At 35.9% G+C, this 22086-nt stretch overlaps 1 protein-coding gene across 5 annotated transcripts in view; it reads left to right on the forward strand.

Moving 5' to 3' along the window:
• The first annotated feature begins 21463 nt into the window (after positions 1-21463).
• The window catches only part of EPHA3 (EPH receptor A3), a 376254-nt gene continuing 375631 nt past the window's right edge, over positions 21464-22086 (forward strand). For 4 of the 5 annotated variants that reach the window (XM_036898999.2, XM_036899008.2, XM_036899016.2 and 1 more), the window contains exon 1: positions 21465-21679. In XM_036898999.2, the coding sequence (XP_036754894.1) occupies positions 21595-21679 (85 nt within the window). In that variant the 5' untranslated portion in view covers positions 21465-21594. Of the gene's footprint in view, positions 21680-22086 lie in introns of all 5 variants that reach the window. The other variant, XM_057501930.1, reaches the window with a different exon arrangement.

Genomic DNA, 22086 nt, shown 5'->3' on the forward strand with positions numbered 1-22086 from the left:
TTCTGTTTGGGAAACAATCCCTCTATCCAGGCCAAACCTTCCACAGGCACAAGTACTACAGTGCTAATAGGATATAAGTTGGTGATCCCTAGAAAGGAGATATAAAATTTCTACTGCTATCAGACCAGAGCTGAACTCTTGATTATTAGATAATCAAATTGATTTCTATGGAGATCTCAAGAGTAGAGAAAGTAAAGAGTAGAAAAAAGTAGTTTGAGTAGTGTTTTAAGAAGAATGTAACCTAAAATATTTCCACCTTGATGTGTACTGAGTACAGTTTGACATAAATTAAATTTTCAAATTGTTGAACAATTCTCAACTTTGAAAAAAAAAATAGAGATTGAATTGGCCTTAAAGTGTGTGTCCTTGTTTCCTGTTTGGTTTACTCCTTCTAAGGAAAGCACTTTTATTTACAGAGGATATTTGGAGGTGACAGATGGTGTGTCTTCTATGATCTCAAAGGCCTGCTTGTCTGGAAGAGCAAGTTGTTTTTTACTTTGAGTTGGGGGAAATGGAAGATAATAAATGGGATGTCATGGTAGCCAACCTTTGACTGATTTGTATTGAATACTGATTAAAAATATTGATTAAAAAAAGAAAAAAAAAACAATTTTGAAAAGATTGCTAAGATAATGCATAAGCAAAGAATAGTCTTTTTAACAACATATACTAAGAAAATCAAGAATTTAAATGAAATTATAAATTCCTTGAGGAAATATAACAAAATCAGCACAAAATGAAATTGAAAATCTAAACTGACAATCAACTAAAGATATGTAAGACAACAAATCTAATAATATAATAATTGATGCAAAATTGTATATGGAAATGCGAGATCTAGAATAGCCAATCAATATTTAGAAAGAAGAACTAAGTTGGAGGACTATCTAATCTTAAGACTCAATTCTTTCTAAATCTCAGTGTTGTAATTTAATTAAAATCTAAATATCTAAAGACAGTGAGGTACAGATAAATGATAGACATGTAGATCAATGAAACAGAATAGGGAAACCATAAATAGACCTACATATATACGCAATGTTATTTTTTGACAGAATGTCAAAATAATTTAATGAGTAAAGAAAGTCTTTTGAACAAATGGTGCTAGAATACCTAAATATTCATATAAGAAAAAAAGTGAACATTGAATCTTATTTTGAACCATATACAAAAATTAGCTCTACATCAGTCAAGTGCTTAAACAGAAAAGTTAGAATTACAAAAAGTCTAGAAAAACACACAGAAATAAAATTTTGCCAATTTGAAGTGGACGATAACTGCTTACATAGGACACAAAAGCACTATATATAAAAGGTAAAAATTATAAATTGGACTTACCAAATTAAAAACTTATATATTTCAAATAAAGCATTAAGAAAGCAGAAAGGGGATTGAGGATTGAAGATGGCAGTGTGAGATATGAGACAGAGGCTTCCTCTTAAAACCGCATATAATATGAAAATATAATTAATACAACTAATCCTGAAAAAGGAGTGTGCCAGACTGCATATACCTGGAGAAAAGAACAGACCTCACGAAACAGGGTAACCTACCAAAGCTGTGGCCTGGCAGGACCCGAGCCCTTCCCCCACCCCAGCTCACTGGTGGGAGGAAGAGAAATGGAGCAGGGAGGGAGTGGAAGGCCTGGGACTGCTGAATACCTAACTCCAGAGATCTGCTCTGGGAGCACAAATCTACATTTCATGGTACTTTCATGATACTCTCATGATTAGGGCGTTGGAAAGCTAATACAGGCAGAATTCTGAAGAGACTGAGATTCCAGCTGCTTGTGGAAAACAGGGATTCCTATCCGGCTGCTCTGGCACAAAAGAGAGGCAGACAGTCTGAGAGACTTCCTAACAAGGAAGCCTTTAGCAAGAGGGCTGCCAAAGGGACAAGGATTGCACAGAGCTTACTGCTAGGAGAAAAGACAGGTAGACAAAATTGTCCAGGTGCACTCTGCCCAGCAGGTTGGGAGCTTTCATGATTTTCAGGTGCTCCAGCTTTTTGGCTGACTACACAGCTCCGAGGACCCCCTCCATGAGACACAGCCTACTGCGCCTTTCCCTGGTGAGCCCCAGCCCCACCTGGCTCACAAACTGGCAAACACTACCCTGGCATTAAGCCAGCCAGAGGGAAAATCAGTCTACAGCAACTGCAAACACAAGGCATAGGGGCCTATGCCTGTGTGCTTGGTCTACTGGTTCAGGCAGTGGAGACAGGCATAGTGGCTGGGAAGCAGTAAACAGCTCTTTCCTCCCCCCAGGCACCAATACTGCTCCCCTGCGACCCCCGACATTGCTTCAGGGTCAGAGTAGCTCCACAGAGTAGAGCTTCTGGGCACTAGAGGGCGCCATATACAAATATGAAATGCCAAAGGAACCTGGCTCAGAGTAAAACTAATGCAACAACTGAGAAAGATAACATGGACCTCATGATTCTTCCTGAAAGGGAGTTCAAAATAAAAATCATTAACATGATAAAAGAGGTACGGAAAGATATTCAAGAACTCAGGAATGAATTCCAGTCAGAGATCCAATCATTGAAGAGCACAGTGGAGGGAATTAAAAGCAGATTGGATATGGTGGAGGAGACAATAAATGAAATAGAAACTAGAGAAGAGGAATACAAAGAAGCTGAGGCACAGAGAGACAAAAGGATCTCTAAGAATGAAAGAATGTTGAGAGAACTGTGTGACCAATCCAAATGGAACAATATTTGCATTATAGGGGTGCCAGAAGAAGAAGAGAGAGAAAAAGGGATAGAAAGTCTCTTTGAGGAGGTAATTGCTGAAAACTTCCCCAATCTGGGGAAGGAGGTAGTCTCTCAGGCCATGGAGGTGCACAGATCTCCCAACACAAGGGACCCAAGGAGGACAACACTAAGACATAATAATTAAAATGGCAAAGATCAAGGATAAGGACAGACTATTAAAAGCAGCCAGAGAGAGAAATAAGATCACATACAAAGGAAAGCCAATCAGGCTATCATCAGACTTCTCAGCAGAACCTTACAGGTCAGAAGGGAGTGGCATGATGTATTTAATGCAATGAAGCAGAAGGGCCTGGAACCAAGATTACTTTGTCCAGCAAGATTATCATTTAAATTTGAAGAAGGGATTAAACAATTTCCAGACAAGCAAAAGCTGAGATAATTTACCTCCCACAAACCATCTCTATTTTGGAGGACCTGCTATAGATGGAAGTGTTCCTAAAGTTTAATAGCTGTCACCAGAGGTAATAAAATTACAGTAAAGAAAGTACAACAGCTAATTACTAAGCAAATGAAAATTAAATGAACTATTCCTAAAGTCAATCAAGGGATAGACAAAGAGTACAGAATATGATACTTAATATATAAAGAATGGAGGAGGTAGAATAAGGAGGAGAAAAAGAAGAAAACCTTTAGATTGTGTTTCTAATAGCGTATTAAGTGAGTTAAGTTAGACTCTTAGATAGTAAGGAAGTTAACCTTGAGCCTTTGGTAACCACAAATCTAAAGCCTGAAATGGCAATAAGTACATACCTACCGATAATCATCCTAAATGTAGATGGACAAATGCACCAATCAAGAAACATAGAGTCACTGAATGGATAAAAAAACAAGACCCATCTATATGCTGCCTACAAGAGAATCACTTTAAACCCAAAGACATACACAGACTAAAAGTGAAGGGATGGAAAAAGATATTTCATGCAACTAATAGGAAGAAAAAAGCAGGAGTTGCAGTATTTGTATCATACAAAATAGACTTCAAAACAAAAAAAGTCACAAGAGATAAAGAAGGACATTATATAATGATAAAAGGGTCAATACAACAAGAAGATATAAGCATTATAAATATCTATGCACCCAACACAGGAGCAACTACATATGTGAAACAAATACCAACAGAATTAAAAGGGAAAATAGAATGCAATGCATTCATTCTAGCAGACTTCAGTACTCCACTCACTCTGAAGGACAGATCAACCAGACAGAAAATAAGTAAGGACACAGACACACTGAACAACACATTAGAACATATGGACCTCACAGACATCTACAGAACTCTACACCCAAAAGCAGCAGAACACACATTCTTCTCAAGTGCACATGAAACATTTTCAAGAATAGATCATATACTAGGCCACAAAAAGAACCTCAGTAAATTCAAAAAGATTGAAATTGTACCAAACAGTTTCTCAGACCACAAAGGTATGAAACTAGAAATAAATTATGCAAAGAAAATGAAAAATCCCACAAACACATGAAGGTTTCACAACATGCTCCTAAATTATGAATGGATCAATGACCAAATAAAAACAGAGATCAAGCATTATATGGAGAAAAATGACAACAATAATTCAACACCACAAAATCTGTGGGAAGCATCAAAGGCTGTGCTAAGAAGAAAGTATATTGCAATGCAGGCCTACCTCAGGAAAGAAGAACAATCCCATATGAACAGTCTAAATTCACAATGAATGAAACTAGAAAAAGAAGAACAAAGGAGGCCCAAAGTCAGTAGAATGAGGGACATGATAGAGATTAGAGCAGAAATAATAAAATTGAGGAGAATAAAACTATAGAAAGAATCAATGAAAGCAAGAACTGGTTCTTTGAGAAAATAAACAAAATAGATAAACCCTTAGCCAGACTTATCAAGAAAAAAAGAGAGTCTACTCAAATGAACAGAATCAGAAATGAGAAAGGAAAAATCACTATGGACACCACGGAAATACAAAGAAATATTAGAGAATTCTATGAAAAATTATATGCTGACCAACAGGATAGCACAGAAGAAATGGACAACTTTCTACCCAGAGAGAAACAGAAAATCTGAACAGACCAATTACCAGCAATGAAATTGAACTGGTAATCAAAACCCTACCTAAGAACAAAACACCTGGACCAGATGGCTTCACCACTGTATCTTATCAAACATTTAGTGAAGACCTAATACCCCTCCTCCTTAAAGTTTTCCAACAAGTAGAAGAGGGAACACTTCCAAACTCATTCTATGAGGCAAGCATCACTTTAATACCAAAACCGAGCAAAGACACCAAAAAAAAGAGAAAATTACAGACCAATATCCCTCATGAACATAGATCCAAAAATACTAAACAAAATATTAGCAAACCAAATTCAAAAATACATAAAAATTATCATCCATCATGATCAAGTAGGATTTATGCCAAAGATGCAAAGATGGTACAACATACAAAAATCCATCCACATCATCCACCACATCAACAAAAAGGACAAAAAAGGACATAATTATCTCTATAGATGCTGAAAAAGCATTTGACAAAATTCAACATCCATTCATGATAAAAACTCTCAACAAAATGGGTACAGAGGCCAAGTACCTCAACATAATAAACACCATATGTGACAAACCCACAGCCAACGTTATACTTAACAGTGAGAAGCTGAAAGCTTTACTTTAAGATCGGGGACAAGACAAGGATGCCCACTCTCCCCACTTCTATTCACCACAGTACTGGAGGTCCTAGCCACAGCAATCAGACAATACATCCAGATTGGCAAGGAAGAATTTAAACTGTCCCTGTCTGCAGATGACATGATATTGTACATAAAAGACCCTAAAGAAGCCACTCTAAAACTACTAGATCTAATATCTGAATTCAGCAAAGTTGCAGGATACAAAATTAATACACAGAAATCTGTGGTATTCCTGTACACTAACAATGAACTAGCAGAGAGAGAAATCAGGAAAACAATTCCATTCACAATTGCATCAAAAAGAATAAAATACCTACCAATAAACCTAACCAAGGAAGTGAAAGACCTATACTCTGAAAACTACAAGACACTCATGAGAGAAATTAAAGAAGATAGCAATAAATGAAAACACATCCCGTGCTCATGGATAGGAAGATTTAATATTGTCAAAATGGCCATCCTTCCTGAAGCAATCTACAGATTCCATGCAATTCCCATCAAAACACCAACATCATTCTTCAACGAACTACAGAAAATCATTCTAAAATTCATATGGAACCACAAAAGACCCTGAATAGCCAAAGCAATCCTGAGAGGGAAGAATAAAGCTGGGGGGATTATGCTTCCCAACTTCAAGCTCTACTACAAAGCCACAGTAATCAAGACAATTTGGCACAAGAACAGAACAATAGACCATTGGAACAGACTAGAGAGCCCTGACATAAACCCAAGTATATATGATCAATTAATATATGGTAAAGAAGCCATGAATATGCAGTGGGGAAATGACAGCCTCTTCAATAGCTGGTGTTGGCAAAACAGGACAGCTAAATGCAAGAGAATGAAACTGGATTATTGTTTAACTCCACACATAAAAGTAAACTCAGAATGGATCAAAGACCTTAATGTAAGTCATGAAAGCATAAAACTCTTACAAGACAACATAGGCAAACATCTCCTGAATATAAGCATTAGCAACTTCTTCCTGAATGCATCTCCTCGAGCAAGGGAAACAAAAGCAAAAATGAACTCATGGTACTACATCAAACTAAAAGTTTCTGTACAGCAAAGGACACCATCAATAGAACAAAAAGGCATTGTACAGTATGGGAGAATATATTTGTAAATGACATATCTGACAAGGGTTTAACATGCAAAATATATAAAAAATTTACACGCCTCAACACCCAAACAGCAAAAGCCTGATTAACAAATGGGCAGAGGATATGAAGAGCCAGTTCTCCAAAGAAGAAATTCAGATGGCCAACAGACACATGAAAAGATGCTCCACATCACTAATCATCAGGGAAATGCAAATTAAAACCACAATGACATATCACCTCACACCAGTAAGGATGCCCAGCATCAAAAAGACTAAGAACAACAACAAATGCTGGCAAGGATGCAGAGAAAGGGGAACCGTCCTACACTGCTGGTGGGAATGTAAGCTAGTTCAACCATTGTGGAAAGCAATATGGAGTTTCCTCAAAAACTTAAAAATAGAAATAGCATTTGACCCTGGAATCCCACTCCTTGGAATTTACCCAAAGAATACAACTTCTCAGATTCAAAAAGACATATGCACCTCTATGTTTATTGCAGCACTTTTTACAATAGCCAAGAAGATATAGAGGCAACCTAAGTGTCCATCAGTAGATGAATGGATAAAGAAGAGGTGGTACATATACACAATGGAATACTATTCAGCCATAAGAAAGAAACAAATCCTACCATTTGCAACAACATGGATGGAGCTGGAGGACATTATGCTCAGTGAAATAAGCCAGCATTGCTTCTTCAGGGTAGGTAGGCAGAAGATAACCCATAAGGTAGAGCATCACTTACTAAGCTAATAGCATTTGAAGCTATAGTGAAGAAAATACACTGACAAGGTAGACAAATACATTACTATGGAGATTACTCGCTTCAGCATAATAATGTAACCAATAATATAATGTCCAGTTGAAATAAATAAAAGAAAATGGTGTAGCACTAAAAGGTAATTGGACTTCAATTTGCCTTACATATAAGTGCGTTTGAGCTATAGAAGACTTTATAAAGAACAGTCCCCCCAAAAAACTTATTCAAATAAAGGTAGTAAAACAACAGAGACTTTTCTCTTGGATTATACAACAAGTTTGGGCAGAAATGAGCCAAATGCTTCCCAGAAGTAGGCTCTTTCTATTAAATCCTGGGTTTCATTCATCTCAGGAACCTTACTGTATTAATCATAAGTAAACTTCTGGGTTTTATGTCCCTTAAAAAGTCTGGAAGAGTGTAAATTTTTTGATCCATTGCTCATATATCTATTAATTTCTGGATTGCAGACCACAAATCAAATTATTGTATTTTCATGTGATTGTTAGAGCTTCATACTTATATTAACAATGAAATACTCTTTTTAAAGTTCTCATTCAAATGAAATAACTGTATCATTGTAAAATTATATCCAAAATATATAACCTGACTCCCACAACCACAGTAATATACTCAAATAAATTGAGTATATAAAATGAATGCAGGCACAAAAATATTCTTATTTTAGCTTTTAGATCTGTCAATATTTCGAATGATATAATAGTCATAATATGACAAAAATAATTACTTCTCTTTGATTATTCACTATTGAAACACTAAAGAGTTTTTGTATATGTTCACATGTGCATTCAGTAAAACAGTCTAATCACTACATTCAAGTGCTTGTCATCTATCCCTTCATTAAATATGTTGATCTTAAATCTCCTTAGAGTTCATGCCACTGTACAAAATTAACCTGTTTACCCTAGTTAGAATGAACTTAAAAGTTCTGATTAATGCCAAGAATTTACTCTTTCTCCTATGAAATAAAATGTCAGTGTTTTCACAATATTTTACATACCTTTTGTAAACACTGGAACTCTGAAGATAAGTTACAGCTGATGAAGTCTGTTCCTTGGACATTACAAGTTCATTTTTGATTATGGCCATAAGTCTGAAATTAAATGTTACTCTGAGAGAAAGAGAGATAATTTTAGTTAAAGGTTATAGGGTATACATAGAGTGTGTGTGTGTGTGTGTGTGTGTGTGTGTTTGTGTAATTTCATGACACATCTTCTAAGATTTTCTTGCTATTAATGTTTTGTTTTTATTTTTCTCTACTTGAAGCAAAATGTCAGCTCAAATATTGAAATTTATATTAATGGGTCCTTCCACAGAAATTGTTAAGTGGAATATTTAAATTACACAGTTTTCCTGGGGACTTATTTTGCTTAAGAGAATTCTGGCCCTCTGTTTTCTGGTAGAAATATCTTTGGAGGAGTGTATCTGATACCCTGGCTCCCTCTTCAAAATCACAGATACAACCTCTTTCAACTTTTTGAATTAATATGCGTCAGTTACATATTTTTTATCCAATTTTGCTGTTTTAAAATGTCCAATAAGAAATAGAAACCAGTAATATAATTTCAAATATCAAATGAATATATTGAACTAGTCAGCACATTCTTTTTTTTTTTTTTGGTATCATTAATCTACAATTATACAAGGAACATTATGTTTACTAGCACATTCTTTTAATGTCTACCTTCAGTTAGTAGTTTTTAAATTTAAATTTTTAAACACTAAATTTCTGCAATTTTAAAACCCATGAAGGAAAATGTAGTTATTCATAGTCAAATTACTGTTTGTAGGAAAATAATATAAGTTAAAGTCACTAAGCAGTTGATAACCATCAAAGGGAGGATGTGTCTGTGTCTGTATTTGTTAAACTTTATAATATTCTATTTCTTTTTACTTTCACTTGCCACCTTTATTTTCATGGAAGGAAAATACAGGATCAGTAAGCATTAGAAAAAATTACTCCATATAAATCCCAAATAAAATGCATCTATTGATTTTTAATTGTGTCTTGTATTGAATCAGCTTTAAAGAGTTCAGGCCTTCTGGATGTCTGAGTTTGAGCATTTACCCTCATCTTCACTTCTTATTCTAGTTGCTGCCTGTCATTGCTTAATTACCCAGTCCAGCCTTCCTGTAGAAGTCATTCATTAGCAAGGAGTAAGAAAGACTTCTACAGCATCATAACCCTTTCCCAAATATGCTAGCTGATTTGCCAGCTGATAAGGGAGTACAGATGAAAATTTTGCTCCTAGGAAGATCTCCTAGTAAAGAGATCATGCAGAAATTTCTACATGTTTATTAAATGCTCATATACACAGAGTAAGGTGGTGGAAAACAATCTTTGATCAAGTAGATTGAATCATTGTTTCTGTTACTTAAAATTATATTTACCCTATTTCTCTAAGAACTTACTGTTTTCTAGAGAGTTTGTTATTGAGAAAATATACATACTAGAACATTTTTTGGGTGTAGGGATGATTTGGAGGATATTATTAATTTACTATACCTACAATTTACATCTGCATTTTTCTGTTCCCTTTTTAATGTTTCTATTTATTCTATTTCAATATAACCTGGAGAAGTATGTTCCCAGATTTCCATGACCTAAGATTTCTTTTGTAGTAGGTCATACTGAAATATCATTCACTGCCTTAATTCTAGGACTTCAGTGATCTATAAGGTAAAGAAATATCCAAGGAAATAAAGACTAATTTTTCCTAGTGGGAAAGACTCTCTATAATGATTCAGAAATGGTGCTAAACAGGCTGACTTTAATTTAGTCCTAAGAGGAGGCTTTTCTTCATCCAAAGTTTTTCTTAAAATACATTTGTTTATTCTTACATTCTTGAGTGAATAAATGTAAAACTAAAGATGAAGTGGCTTAAGTTACTTTTTTAGCCTTAAAAATTATGCATTAAATTTTTTCTATAGGTTATTTCTTTATATTATTAAGATGGATAAAAAATGCAAATGGCTACAAAAGGATATTCAGGTAATTGTGAATTGATGAGGAAAATAAACAAATAAGACTGTCTATGAGATATGAGCTGACATATCTTCTTCTGCAATATGCTTGTCCTGAGTACAAATAAGGACTTTACATTTCACAGCTGCCAACCAGGCTCTCTCTATAAATCAGATGCTAGCATTATATTCCACACTGATTTATTTTGCAAATAAAAAATGTATTGCTACTTTGCCAAATATCAATGCCTCTAAAATGAAGATCACTTAACATGTAGTACAGTTAATTAAAAATGCAAATTAAACTTTGTAGACGTCATTTTTTTTGAGGAAGTCTAAAAATTGAAATTTGACTGAATATAATAATTGATTTCTTCAGCAGTCATTTAAAATATTCATACATAAGAGTTATTTTCTTATTACTTATGCAAGCATGAGGTCTAGAACTTTCTGATTGTGGGGTTTGATTTATTGGGAATGTAAAGGTATGAGAAAGTCCTTTTTCCTATTTTGGGGAAAAGAAAATCCCCCCAAAAATAAAATATTGCATTTTGAGAATTTTAAATTAATTTCAAAACTAAAAGTAAAGAGAACTATTTTACATGTTGAAAATATTTGCACTGTTTGGCTTGTTAAACTGTAACTTTGTTTTGCTTTTACCACTCTTAAATTCCTCCTTATAAAAATCAATTATCACGTGATAAATAAGTTAACATAAAGATTGTTTAATCAGTTCTGGGTATACAGAGAAGTTTTCTGCTATTTATTTATTGGTTGCTTTAAGAATAATTTCTGGATGTCTCTTTCTAGGGTCAAGAGTTCATTTAACAGCTCTTAATAGTGTCAAGTCAATCCACTTGCCAATGTTTTTAAAAGGGAGAGGGTATAGGATTACTAGTTTAGTTTTTCTATCAAAGGTGCAATAAATGTATTAACTTATTCAAACATAATGCAATAAGTCTTACTCACTGCTATGTGAGTAACTTCTTTTGCCTACATTTCTGGGCTTTGTTAAACTGTGTGAAAAGGAAAATTAAAAAGCAAGCTATTTTGTAGAGTGTTGAAGGCTGACACAAAGTGGATCCAAAATAGGGACAAAACAAACCATGAAAACCAAACGTTAAGTATATTATCATGAATGTTAATACATTTTCATTTATCCAGCAAATACTGATTGCAGAATCTACTATGTGCTGGGCACTGTTCTGAGGCTGGGAAGACAGCAGTGAATAAGATCAGAATCTCTGCACTCCTGGATTTGCACTGTATTGCTTAATTACATAGTGTTTCAGATGAAATAATCTTTTGGCAGGCTCAGAGGTCACCGGTGGTCTGTAGGCTACTTAGCGTCCATAGGCATCCTTATGTTTTTTGGAATGCATTATTTTGGACTTCATCAGGCTCGGCATAAAAGAATGGGGTATTTCTTAGGTTTGGTACATTACTGCTTCAGTGAAGGGTCTCCAGAAACCCACCAACTATAATTCCAAGTTAGAAAAATTGTTAAACGAGGACATTGTTAAATATGATGACAATTGTGCAAACTTTCACTCTAAAGGATATTCAAAATAGGTAGTCCAAGTTTTTAAAGTAAAGATAGAAATGAGATTAGTTTTTCTAAGTTGGCATGTTTTTCTCTGGAGGAAAAGCTCATTTCTACAAGATTTTTCTATTTTTATTCAAAGAGAATATCATGTTTCTCTTGAAAATCATGATGGGAAGAGTCACTTCTGTGAACGGGAGTAAGACCCAGCCTGCAGGAACATCGGTACGTTGTTACCCGAAAAGGATTAACACATCTGGTCTAGCCATTTTTATTTTGATCCCTTCTTGAAGTTGTACACATTTAAATTTGAAGTGCTAAAACCAAATCATTCGGTTTTTGCTACAGTTGTTGTTCTTTGCAATACCTTTACCCTAAATGTATCTGTAGCAGGAGAGCCCCTGTTTTCTCTCTGCATACACTAAGGGAGTCTTAGGCAATGACTTTCCATTTTGGAGATCCTGTTTATTTCATTGTCAATTTTATCATATTTCCTTAGGTTTTTCAGCAAATTTTGCTAACTCATATAATTTGCAGAAACATCTATGATATACTGTTAAGTTTTACATTCATGTCAGTCTCATACATTTTAATGGGGAAATAATATAATGAGGAAACACTGTGTAAAAAGGAGAATGATGAAGAAGAAAATCGTGTTACTAATCTCAACACTTTTTAATGTGGAAATTAGTAGATTTCTCTGAACCAGGAATCAACTGCGACTTTTCTTGATTCCACTGGGTCATGAACTCATCACAGAGACCAGATAAGGTAAGTAAAAGAATGTTATGTGATCAGATAAAACTTACACATAGGCATCCATGATGCTTCTTAATTACTACCAATCAGGAAACTAATTGAACTAAACCTAAAAATAAAATTGTGCTAATTCCTGTGAAGACCTCTGGGCTTTTATCAATGAGCTGATCTAAACACCTGAATCTTAGGCGGCAGTGGCTGCTGCCTCTGCAGAGCCCTCTAGTGGGGTGCATGACCTATAGCAGTTTCCTAAGCCGGGGTCTTAATCAATTAAAAAAAAAAACTTTCATGAAATCAAGCAAAGTGAATACTGGCGTATAACATTGCTCCTTCAAGTTTTGATGTGAAGTACCTCCAACAGACAGACTTCTTTATGTGATCTTCACTTGTAAATGTATTCCAGCTTTTGTACCCTAAAGTGAATTGAAAAAAAGGTCCAAACGTTCACTTCGGGCTTTACTTGTACAAGTGTTTCAGAGAGTAATTATTGAATATTTGAGCCTAAACTAACTAATAAGAGTCGCAGAGTAAACAGATTTGAAATAATAATAAGAATATATCATGCAAACTTAGAATCTTTCATTGCCATAATTAAAAATTAGAGAAGGGTATAATTTGTTTTTCTAGAAAAAAATTTATGTCATTAATATATTTGTAAATTATTTTAAAATGTTTTAGGTACCACCCTGTTACCTTGATTTACTTTTCAAATTCATTACCTTTTGAGCTTCAGTCACCTGTGTAAACTATATATTTTTTACATAGAGAAATAAGTTTGGATATATAAAAACCGAGAGTTTGAAATGGAAGTAGCTTCCATTTTAATTTGGAAATACTGTACTGGTAGATGATTGACATTAAGATGTGGATTACCTGCAACATTTTAAATTATTTATCATTACTTAACCACTGTATTGACATGACATAATAGGGATCACTGACCCATAGCACAGTCTAAGAGACAAATTGGAGAAGCAGGTGAAGTTATTGGGCATTTGTGGAAACCAGAGCATCCGTGAAAAATTACAAATGTTTGACACTGTTGAATATAAGATCCCTCTGACTTAATATGGATTATTTTTCTGGTTCCCAGTTGAATTGATGACTATGGTTAGACAAGCACATAATCAATTAATTTTTCTGTATTGAGTAATGCTATTTTATGTTCAGGCTTACAAGATACTTGAGAAACAAAATTGAAGCCATGTGTTCTCAAAATACACTTCTACAGGACATTTAGTAGTCCTTTCCCACTTTTTGCTATTAAAAAAAAAATACTATGGATATACGTATATTTCTACCTGAGCCATAAATATAACTTCAGTTATGATATCATTTAAATGAATTCCCTTCAGTTGACAAGCCATATGGCTATTACCTGTTTTACTGAACCATATACCAATACAGCAAGAAAATTAAAATGCTATTTTGTATTTAAAATTATTTAATTAGAAATGAGAGCTAGTACTTTTTTGTGTTTAAGATTCCTAATATCTATAAAAACAAATTCATTTTGTACTAGATTTGCTTCTAGTTTGTATCAGGTTTTCTTATCTTTTTGGTTAGTTGATATTTGGCCTCTTAATAAATATCTTGAAAAATTATAATAAAATGTATCACATATTCACTGTATCTGAAATAAAATGAAAGAGATTATTATACTTTCTCATGTTGAACAATGTCTTCTCTCTTCTAGATAATGTTTGGTATTTCCTTTGTCATTAATGAACTTAAAATATTGGGCAGGCAATTCACACACTTGAAACACTTAAAAGACAATACAGATCAATAAGTTATAAAATGCTTACAAGAGTGATTTAGATAAAAGTGAAATAAGAAATCACAATAATGATGAATTAGTCTTGGCTATATACCTTCAAGAAGAGAGTGATTTGGAGTAATATAATATTATCTAAGTAGTTTGTGGGGAGCATTAGGTTTATCTTGAAGCAGGAAGATAAGGTCAAATCTATTGGGCAATGTATTCTAATATTATTGCCATCTGATTTTTTTAATATTTTAATGCTTGTATTTAAATACATATCCATATATTTGCACTAATTTTCCAAACAAAATTTATGTATTCTAGTACTTTGCATTACAAAATATCCTTAGACCTGCAGAAAACATCACCTAGGAACATGAGAGTTGCAGAATCTCAGACCCTGCCCTAGATTTACTAAATAAGAGTCTGCATTTTAACAAGCTCCCTAATTTTCTTCATATTGATGATTGAGATGTCCTTGTCTAGAAAATGCTATTGAATAGTGTATCAATACATTTCATGTGTTATGTGTGTGTGTAAATGTAAGTGTACATATGCATATGAATGTATATGTGTGTGTAAATATGTATTATTATTTCTCAAAAATAGATATAAAAGGACTATGATATAGGTTCTATTTCAGCCAAAACACTCCCTTCACTCCCCCACCACCTCAAGCCCCATATGCTCTTGCTCAGAATTTGCTCAGAGCTTTGGGATGTTTTCCTTAGATTTTAAGATGAACTCTTGGCTTGTATTGACTGTCTTTTTGGCAAGAGAAATAAAAGACCAGGAAGTAATGGTAGTAGTAGTGAGGTTTGTTTTTAAAAATGGGGAAATGTTCCAGAGGTAATTATAAAACTGAGTTTAAGAGTATGTTTTAAATAGCACTGTTTACTCCTAACAAGCAAATCACATTTATGATATATTTCTTTGCTTTTCTTTTAACAACTTTATGACAATTGAATGAACTATTTTCTGATTTACAATTAGCATTTTCAATTAATTCAGGCATGTTAATTTTATATGGATTGTGTAAACTTGCATGTTTAAATTCAAGATGTTAATTCCATGGATATCAATTAAAATACAGCAAATTAATTTGTGCAACCTACTGTGACTATTTTCAAGTCCAAATGCAGAAATTGTCCCAAAAAATCATGGCCCTTCAAGACACTTTCTTGGATTATTCTAATCTAATCACCCTCACACACTTTAGGTAACAGATGATTTCCTGTCAAGTTTCTGATAAGTATATTTTCTCATATTTTCTTTGTATAATGGCAAGATCTTTCAGATACCTTCCCTATAGCTGCCACTGACTATGTGAATATAATGAAATTACAAATGTCTTAGTATTCCTCTAACTGTAAAATGATAGGCGCTAAAGAATTTTGCAGCTCTAAATATGATTTTCTAGGAGGGGAACCCAGTTCTGTTGTCTTTCCAATTACTGGAAAAATCATTTTGTTTCCATTTATATCAAACTCTACCTTTTTTTTGCTTGATTGCCCCCTTCCTCTTGTCTTCTCCTACTCACTTTCTCTTTGCCTTTCATTCATAAATCCTTTGTCTGCCTTTTGAATGTTATTCAACAAAATTGATTTTCCTCCCACTCTTGTGATCTTTCTGAGCAATTTCATCTACTCCAACGGATTAAGCTACTACCAATTTTTTTGATGATTGTTCTACTTGCATTTTCTAATTTGCCTTCCCTTGTGGACTTCCTATTTTATATCTAACTGCTGGCTTGAATATCTGCACTTACATCTCACCATGTCCTAAACAAAAGTCATTATTTTCACATCTTTTCTCCATATCCCAAATTTAACACATTAAAAGTTTTTGTCAATTAATTGCATCATCAGTCAGAAATTTTATAATCCTCTCCCATTTTTGGATACATACATTTTCCCCCTTTTCTAGGTTTTCCTACTCTCCTAAGCTTACTTCTTGGTACAGTAGTAAATTTACTGTTTTCTACTCCAAATTTTCCATTTACTCCTTTATCTTAATCCTACTTGCGACCCAATTACTCCACCAAAGGCATCAAAAAATTCAGTTGTCATACCCAATTGTCACCTTTCAGTTAGTAACTTATGGATACTTTTGTTGCATGGACTGTTGACCATGAACTGTTTGTGAAACCCTTAAGATGTCTGGCTTCTTAACATGCTAATTTCTTCTAGTTCTGTGCTCACTTCTCTGTTTCTGCCTGTCTTAAATGTTGATATATGCTAGGGTTTCATCCTTGGCCAACTGGTCTTTCTGCCAACACTTTGCTTGTATGAGTGAACTTATTTATTTTATTATACTCTAATTATTTGAAAAGGAAATTATTCCCAAGGGAACAACTCTAGTTAAGTCTTTATCTCCCAATAATTCATCTACCCTTGGCTTTCCCTAGGGTCACGTTCACTAGATATACCTAAAATAGAAACTTTTGCATTACATGCCCATTCTCTTTTCTCAAACTTCCCTCGCATTCCTGACTACTTCTTCACTTAAGCTAGAGACTGAAAGGCCTCCTTCATATTCCCATCTATCTCATTTCACATAATCTATTATGAAGTTTTGCCAATTCCCCTCATTTATATTTGTGTGGTTTGTTTTACTGTCACTGCTCAGTATCGTACCCTCTACAACTGTTTTCTAGATCAAGACAAAAGAATGTAATGAATGTTTTTAATGTGTCATGCACCAGGCTTACACTTTATCTGTACCATACAAAGTTCCATATAATCCTTACAATATCCCCACATGATAGCATCTGTTATCATTAGAATTTAACTAAGAGAAACAGATTGAGGCAGTCACATAGGTTAGCCTGATTCAAGAGTCTCACTTGGGCCTTTAACTATTGGCTATCAATTGCAAAGGAATCCTTTGCTTCCATTTTACCCTTCCCAGTTAAATACATTAAAAATGATTTTTTAAAAAAGGTACACTGAATATGTCTTTCTTCTGCTCCACAATATCCTCAAGTCCAAGCTCTTTAGAAGAGCTCACAGAAATCTTCATAACTTTGCCCCTTCTTAATCCACTTGTCTCCTTTTTCCCTAATACCAACTCAAAAATCTGTGCACTGGTCATACAACTATTTGTCATTTCCTCCAGAAAACATGCTTTTCACATTTACTCTCCTGTGGGGAAGTTGGGGTTCATATGGCCAGGATCCTCACTGGACTTAAACCACCTGATGATGTAACTGGCCTGTTGCTAAGCTACCACTTCCACACTGTTAGGCAATAACCTATTATTGCGCTATACAGAGGGCTCGGCCCAGTGCTCTGGGCAGAGACAGAGATGTTACTCGACCTACTGCCAGGAGAACAAGACAAGACAGGTAATAAACCCCTTTCACCCCAAAGAACATTTTGTTGTCGATTTCTTGGTCACACTGAATTCATAGTGAACTTGCCTGGGGCTGAAACCCATTGGCAAGACATCTCTCTTCTCAGAACTTTTCTATAAGTACATCTTTCCAGGTGCCACTAAGTTAGTATCTACTCCAGGTGAGTATCCTTCAGTCCATAACTTAAGTTACCTCTCTACCTTTCCGATGAAAACACTTTACATGTGTCTCTAACACATGTCGTAATTTTCACAATGTGATTATATGTTATTTGAAAGGGTGGAGACAGGGTGATCTTCATGTTTTCATCCTTAGTGTCTACTGCATGATCAGGCACATGGGAGGCACTCATTCTGTAGAACTAAACTAAGGTGGACTAAATATTGCAAAGGTCTTTGTAAGACCCTTCCACAGCTCTCAAATCCAATTTTTTCTTTGGGAATATTGTCTGTTTCACCTAGACATGTATTTTAGTTTCATCTTGTATCTTCTTTCTTTCTGATAGATGTATTCTAGGTCAATTCCTTATTCCTTTAGTTCTACTTTAAAAAATATCCTCAAATCTTACTATTCTGCCTCTGAGTTTCTCTTCTTCACACTCAGCAATGGTTCTTCAGTGCTGGGGACCTTTAGGAGCTTGTCCCAATGTGGATAAAATGAGAGTTCCTGTGGCCAGGATTCTCACCTGGCTGTGGTTGACTAGCTGACTGCACACTCGTGGGCAATACATGGCTATTGACTCTATAAAAAGAGCTCTGCCCAGTACTCTGGGCATGACACAGTGGCACGGCTGCAAGGCTGCAGGAGAGCAGAGCAGAGGCTGGAGTGCAGAGGTGGCAGTGCTGAGGACAGAGGCCCAGAGGCCAGCTGTGCAGGACAACTGTGCAGAGAGGCCCAGAGGACGGCTGTGTGGGACGACTGTGCAGGACAGCTGTGCAGGCAGAGAGGCCCAGAGGATGGTTGTGCAGGACAGCTGTGTGGACAGAGGGGCCCAGAGGCAGAGACTGGCTTGCTGCACTCAGACTCACTCTGAGTGAACGGGATTCTAGTGACTGATGTGCCACCTGGAAATAAAGTTGGGTATAACAGTTTCACCCCCAAGAACGCTTTGCTGTCATTTTCTTTGGTCACACTGAATCCATAGCGAACTTGCCCAGGGCTGAAACCCATTGCCAAGACACATAACCTCTGAGATTCAGATTTGGTTAAGTGTGTGGTGGGCAGAAGGGATACACACTTTTAATAAGTATTCCAGGTACTTGAATAGCAGGTGGTCCTTATACCACAGATGGAGACACTCTGCCCTATCAATAAAATTTCTTTTTAAAACTCAAATATGATCAAGTTATTACCTGCTGAAATTATTTTCATATCTCTTTCATCTAGACTCTATTATAAAATTCTTGATGTGGCATAGAACTTCCTTTGAAGAACATCTGGCACACTGTCCCCACCCTTCAACTCCTTGTATCCTGATTCTTTGTGTATCACGTATAGTCTATGCCCTAAATATGCCAGATGCTTTCCTATGCCCTCACTTGGAAACTAAAAATGATTTTGTTTATGCTCCATCTGCCTGTCTGCAGTTCCTTCTGAACCGTTCTTCAACTAGTAAACTCCTACTCATCCTTCAAGCTGTAACTGGATTAGTACTTTCTTGGGGAATTGGCTGCTTTCACCTCTATCCTTCTTACTTTGGCCAAATTCATTGCTCCCCTCTGTTTCCTGGCATCAGTATTTTTCACAGCTATCTGGAATGATGCTCAGATTATGGAAACTCTTTACTTAACTTGTACATTAATTTAACTCTTTACTTTATATCTTGTCTGATGTCTCTTGACCTAGAAAGTCTAAAATTGAGAGATCCTATGTATTGTTTACATCATTATCCCAGGCCAGGAATTGCTTTTTACTTATTTTTGTACTCTTTTAAGCTTTCTTCAAACAGAGGAAGATGGATGCCTCTTCCCACAGTGACAAGGAGTTTAAGTGTGAAAAGTGTAGTATGAAGGGAAGCCAATGTATGCGGATATCAGCACATTGGCATGTTTTTCCCAAACGTTTTTAGATTGTCACTTCCAAATAAGAGTTTATTTTCTTTCAGGTTTTAGAAAAATTTTATCTAATCCTAGAACAATGGAACTGTGCCTTATGGAAAGACAAAAGTTGTGTTGGAAGTTTAAAAAATGCCAGAGTCACCACTATCTGAGCCCTCTGTTCAGTATCTGTCATTATTTTCAATTCTGACAGACTTGGCACTTGAAGAGGGTCTACTGCCTCCTGTGACATAATGTGGGAAGAAGTCAGAGATACAAAGTAACAAGGCATGCATAGAAAAGCCAGCCAGTCACTCTTCTCTTCTTCCACCCTCCCTACTGACCCCCTATCCAAACCCATCAACTATTATTGGAAGCCACAAATTTAAATTCATGTGAAAATCATGTTTCCTCATTAAAAACACAGTGTTTGTGAAATCAATGTTTATTAGTGAGGCCTTTCCAAACCTTTATTTAGATTCCACAACTTAGAGCTCTGAAATTGATCACTGATCTTAAAGTTGTCAACCTCTCTTTACTTCCTGGAGTTGTGCAAGGAATGTAAGTCTTGTGTCTGTTTAGGATCGGAAAAGATAGATGAGCGGGAGGATTTTTGAGTCATTATTTTCTGGAGGATGTTTTAAAGATAAGTGAGAATAGTTCTCAAAATATAAATCACAAAATTATTTGGCTGAAATAGATGGCAATTATATTGTCCAACAAGGGAACTAAAAATAAGAGGAAGCATTTATAACCATTCAACAAAGTAAGTGAGAAAGTTCAAGGACACTGTTATTTAGCCATTAGATTTGGAATGTTAAAGAAGAACAGTATCCAACTATTATCAGATTGGAAGTGGCTGAAAAGCTTCGAATTATGCCATGTTTATCTCAGAGCACCCAGAGATCCTTATGTAGATGGTGAGGAGTGGGGTAGTGATGTATTGTCCAAAACTTCAGATTTAATTTGTATTATTCTTATTTACAGCCAAAGCATAGAAAAAACAAGGGATGAATGCTGACCTGTAGTTTCGTAGGACTGAGTTTGCTCACTTGCTTAGGATGTTGAAGGTTAGTTACTTCCCAGTTTGGAAAAGCAAAGGGCACCTTATGTGCACTGAAATCCCTGTGCCAAATCTGTTTTAAAACCCTGATACCATTTGGTGTAGAACTGAAAAGACTTTCTGATTTGGGGTGTGTATTAGTGTCTTTCTGCATCACAAAGTACTAATGAAGAGTTGTGAGTGCATTGAACTTGGTAAAGGAATAAGCCGAATTTACACAGTCATCATTGATTGTTTTAAAATGAAAGGCTCCCTTTCTTTTAACAACAAACATTTCTTTGGCATTTCAGTTTATTTTCCACTCTCACTGCCGAATGACACTTCTTTCAGGGTTTCTGGTTTCTTTAGGGATTTAACCTACAGAGCATGTAGAGCAAACAGTGAAATAGCTGCTTTTCAATGAATAGAAAGAGCGGGTGTGTTTTTCACCCCCCACACCTACTGCCCCACTGCCCCATCACAACTTCTGGATTTCCAGCCGGTTTGGAGACGCCGACACCCCCATCCCTGGCTCCCCAGCTCGGCGCTTCGGAGCTGTCTCCAGCCGCCGCGTGCAGTTCTGCTCTTCCTAAGCGCTGGCTTCCGACGGCACTAGGACCCAGAGAAGTCCCTGAGCGAGGTTCGCGGAAAGGCAGCCAGACTCCTCCTTATCTCCAGTGTCAAACTTGACATCAGCCTGCGAGCGGAGCATGGTAACTTCTCCAGCAATCAGAGCGCTCCCCCTCACATCAGTGGCATGCTTCATGGAGATATGCTCCTCTCACTGCCCTCTGCTTCAGCAACATGGATTGTCACCTCTCCATCCTCCTCCTCAGCTGCTCTCTTCTCAGCTGCTTCGGGGAACTGATTCTCCAACCTTCCAATGAAGGTAAGCCAGGTACTGCGAAGCCCAAGGTCCTGCCCCGCGGGGTTTAACGCTCTCCAAAGCACGTTCTCACTGAAGCCTTCTCAGGTCGTTAAGGTGCCTCAGAATAAGGCAGTTAGCTCTGCGAGTAAACTAAAGATGTGCTTGTATTTTTCTGTTGTCTTCTGATACACTTTAAGAGACAATTTTGGATTGCTTAAATCTAAAATGTGTTTTAATCTGATGCCAATTCAAGTGATTCCTTTTTTTTTTTTTGCCAATTTTAAGCAGAAAGAAAGAAAGAAAGAAAGAAAGAGAGAAAGATACTCCAATTTTGCAATCAAGGATGTTAATTGACAAATAGCCATGGCAGTATTATTTTCTAATTAAGACTATGTAGTACTTTGAGAAGTTTGGAAGAAAATACAGCC

Source organism: Manis pentadactyla, chromosome 1 (assembly GCF_030020395.1).
Source record: "Manis pentadactyla isolate mManPen7 chromosome 1, mManPen7.hap1, whole genome shotgun sequence".
Classification (NCBI taxonomy): domain Eukaryota; kingdom Metazoa; phylum Chordata; class Mammalia; order Pholidota; family Manidae; genus Manis; species Manis pentadactyla.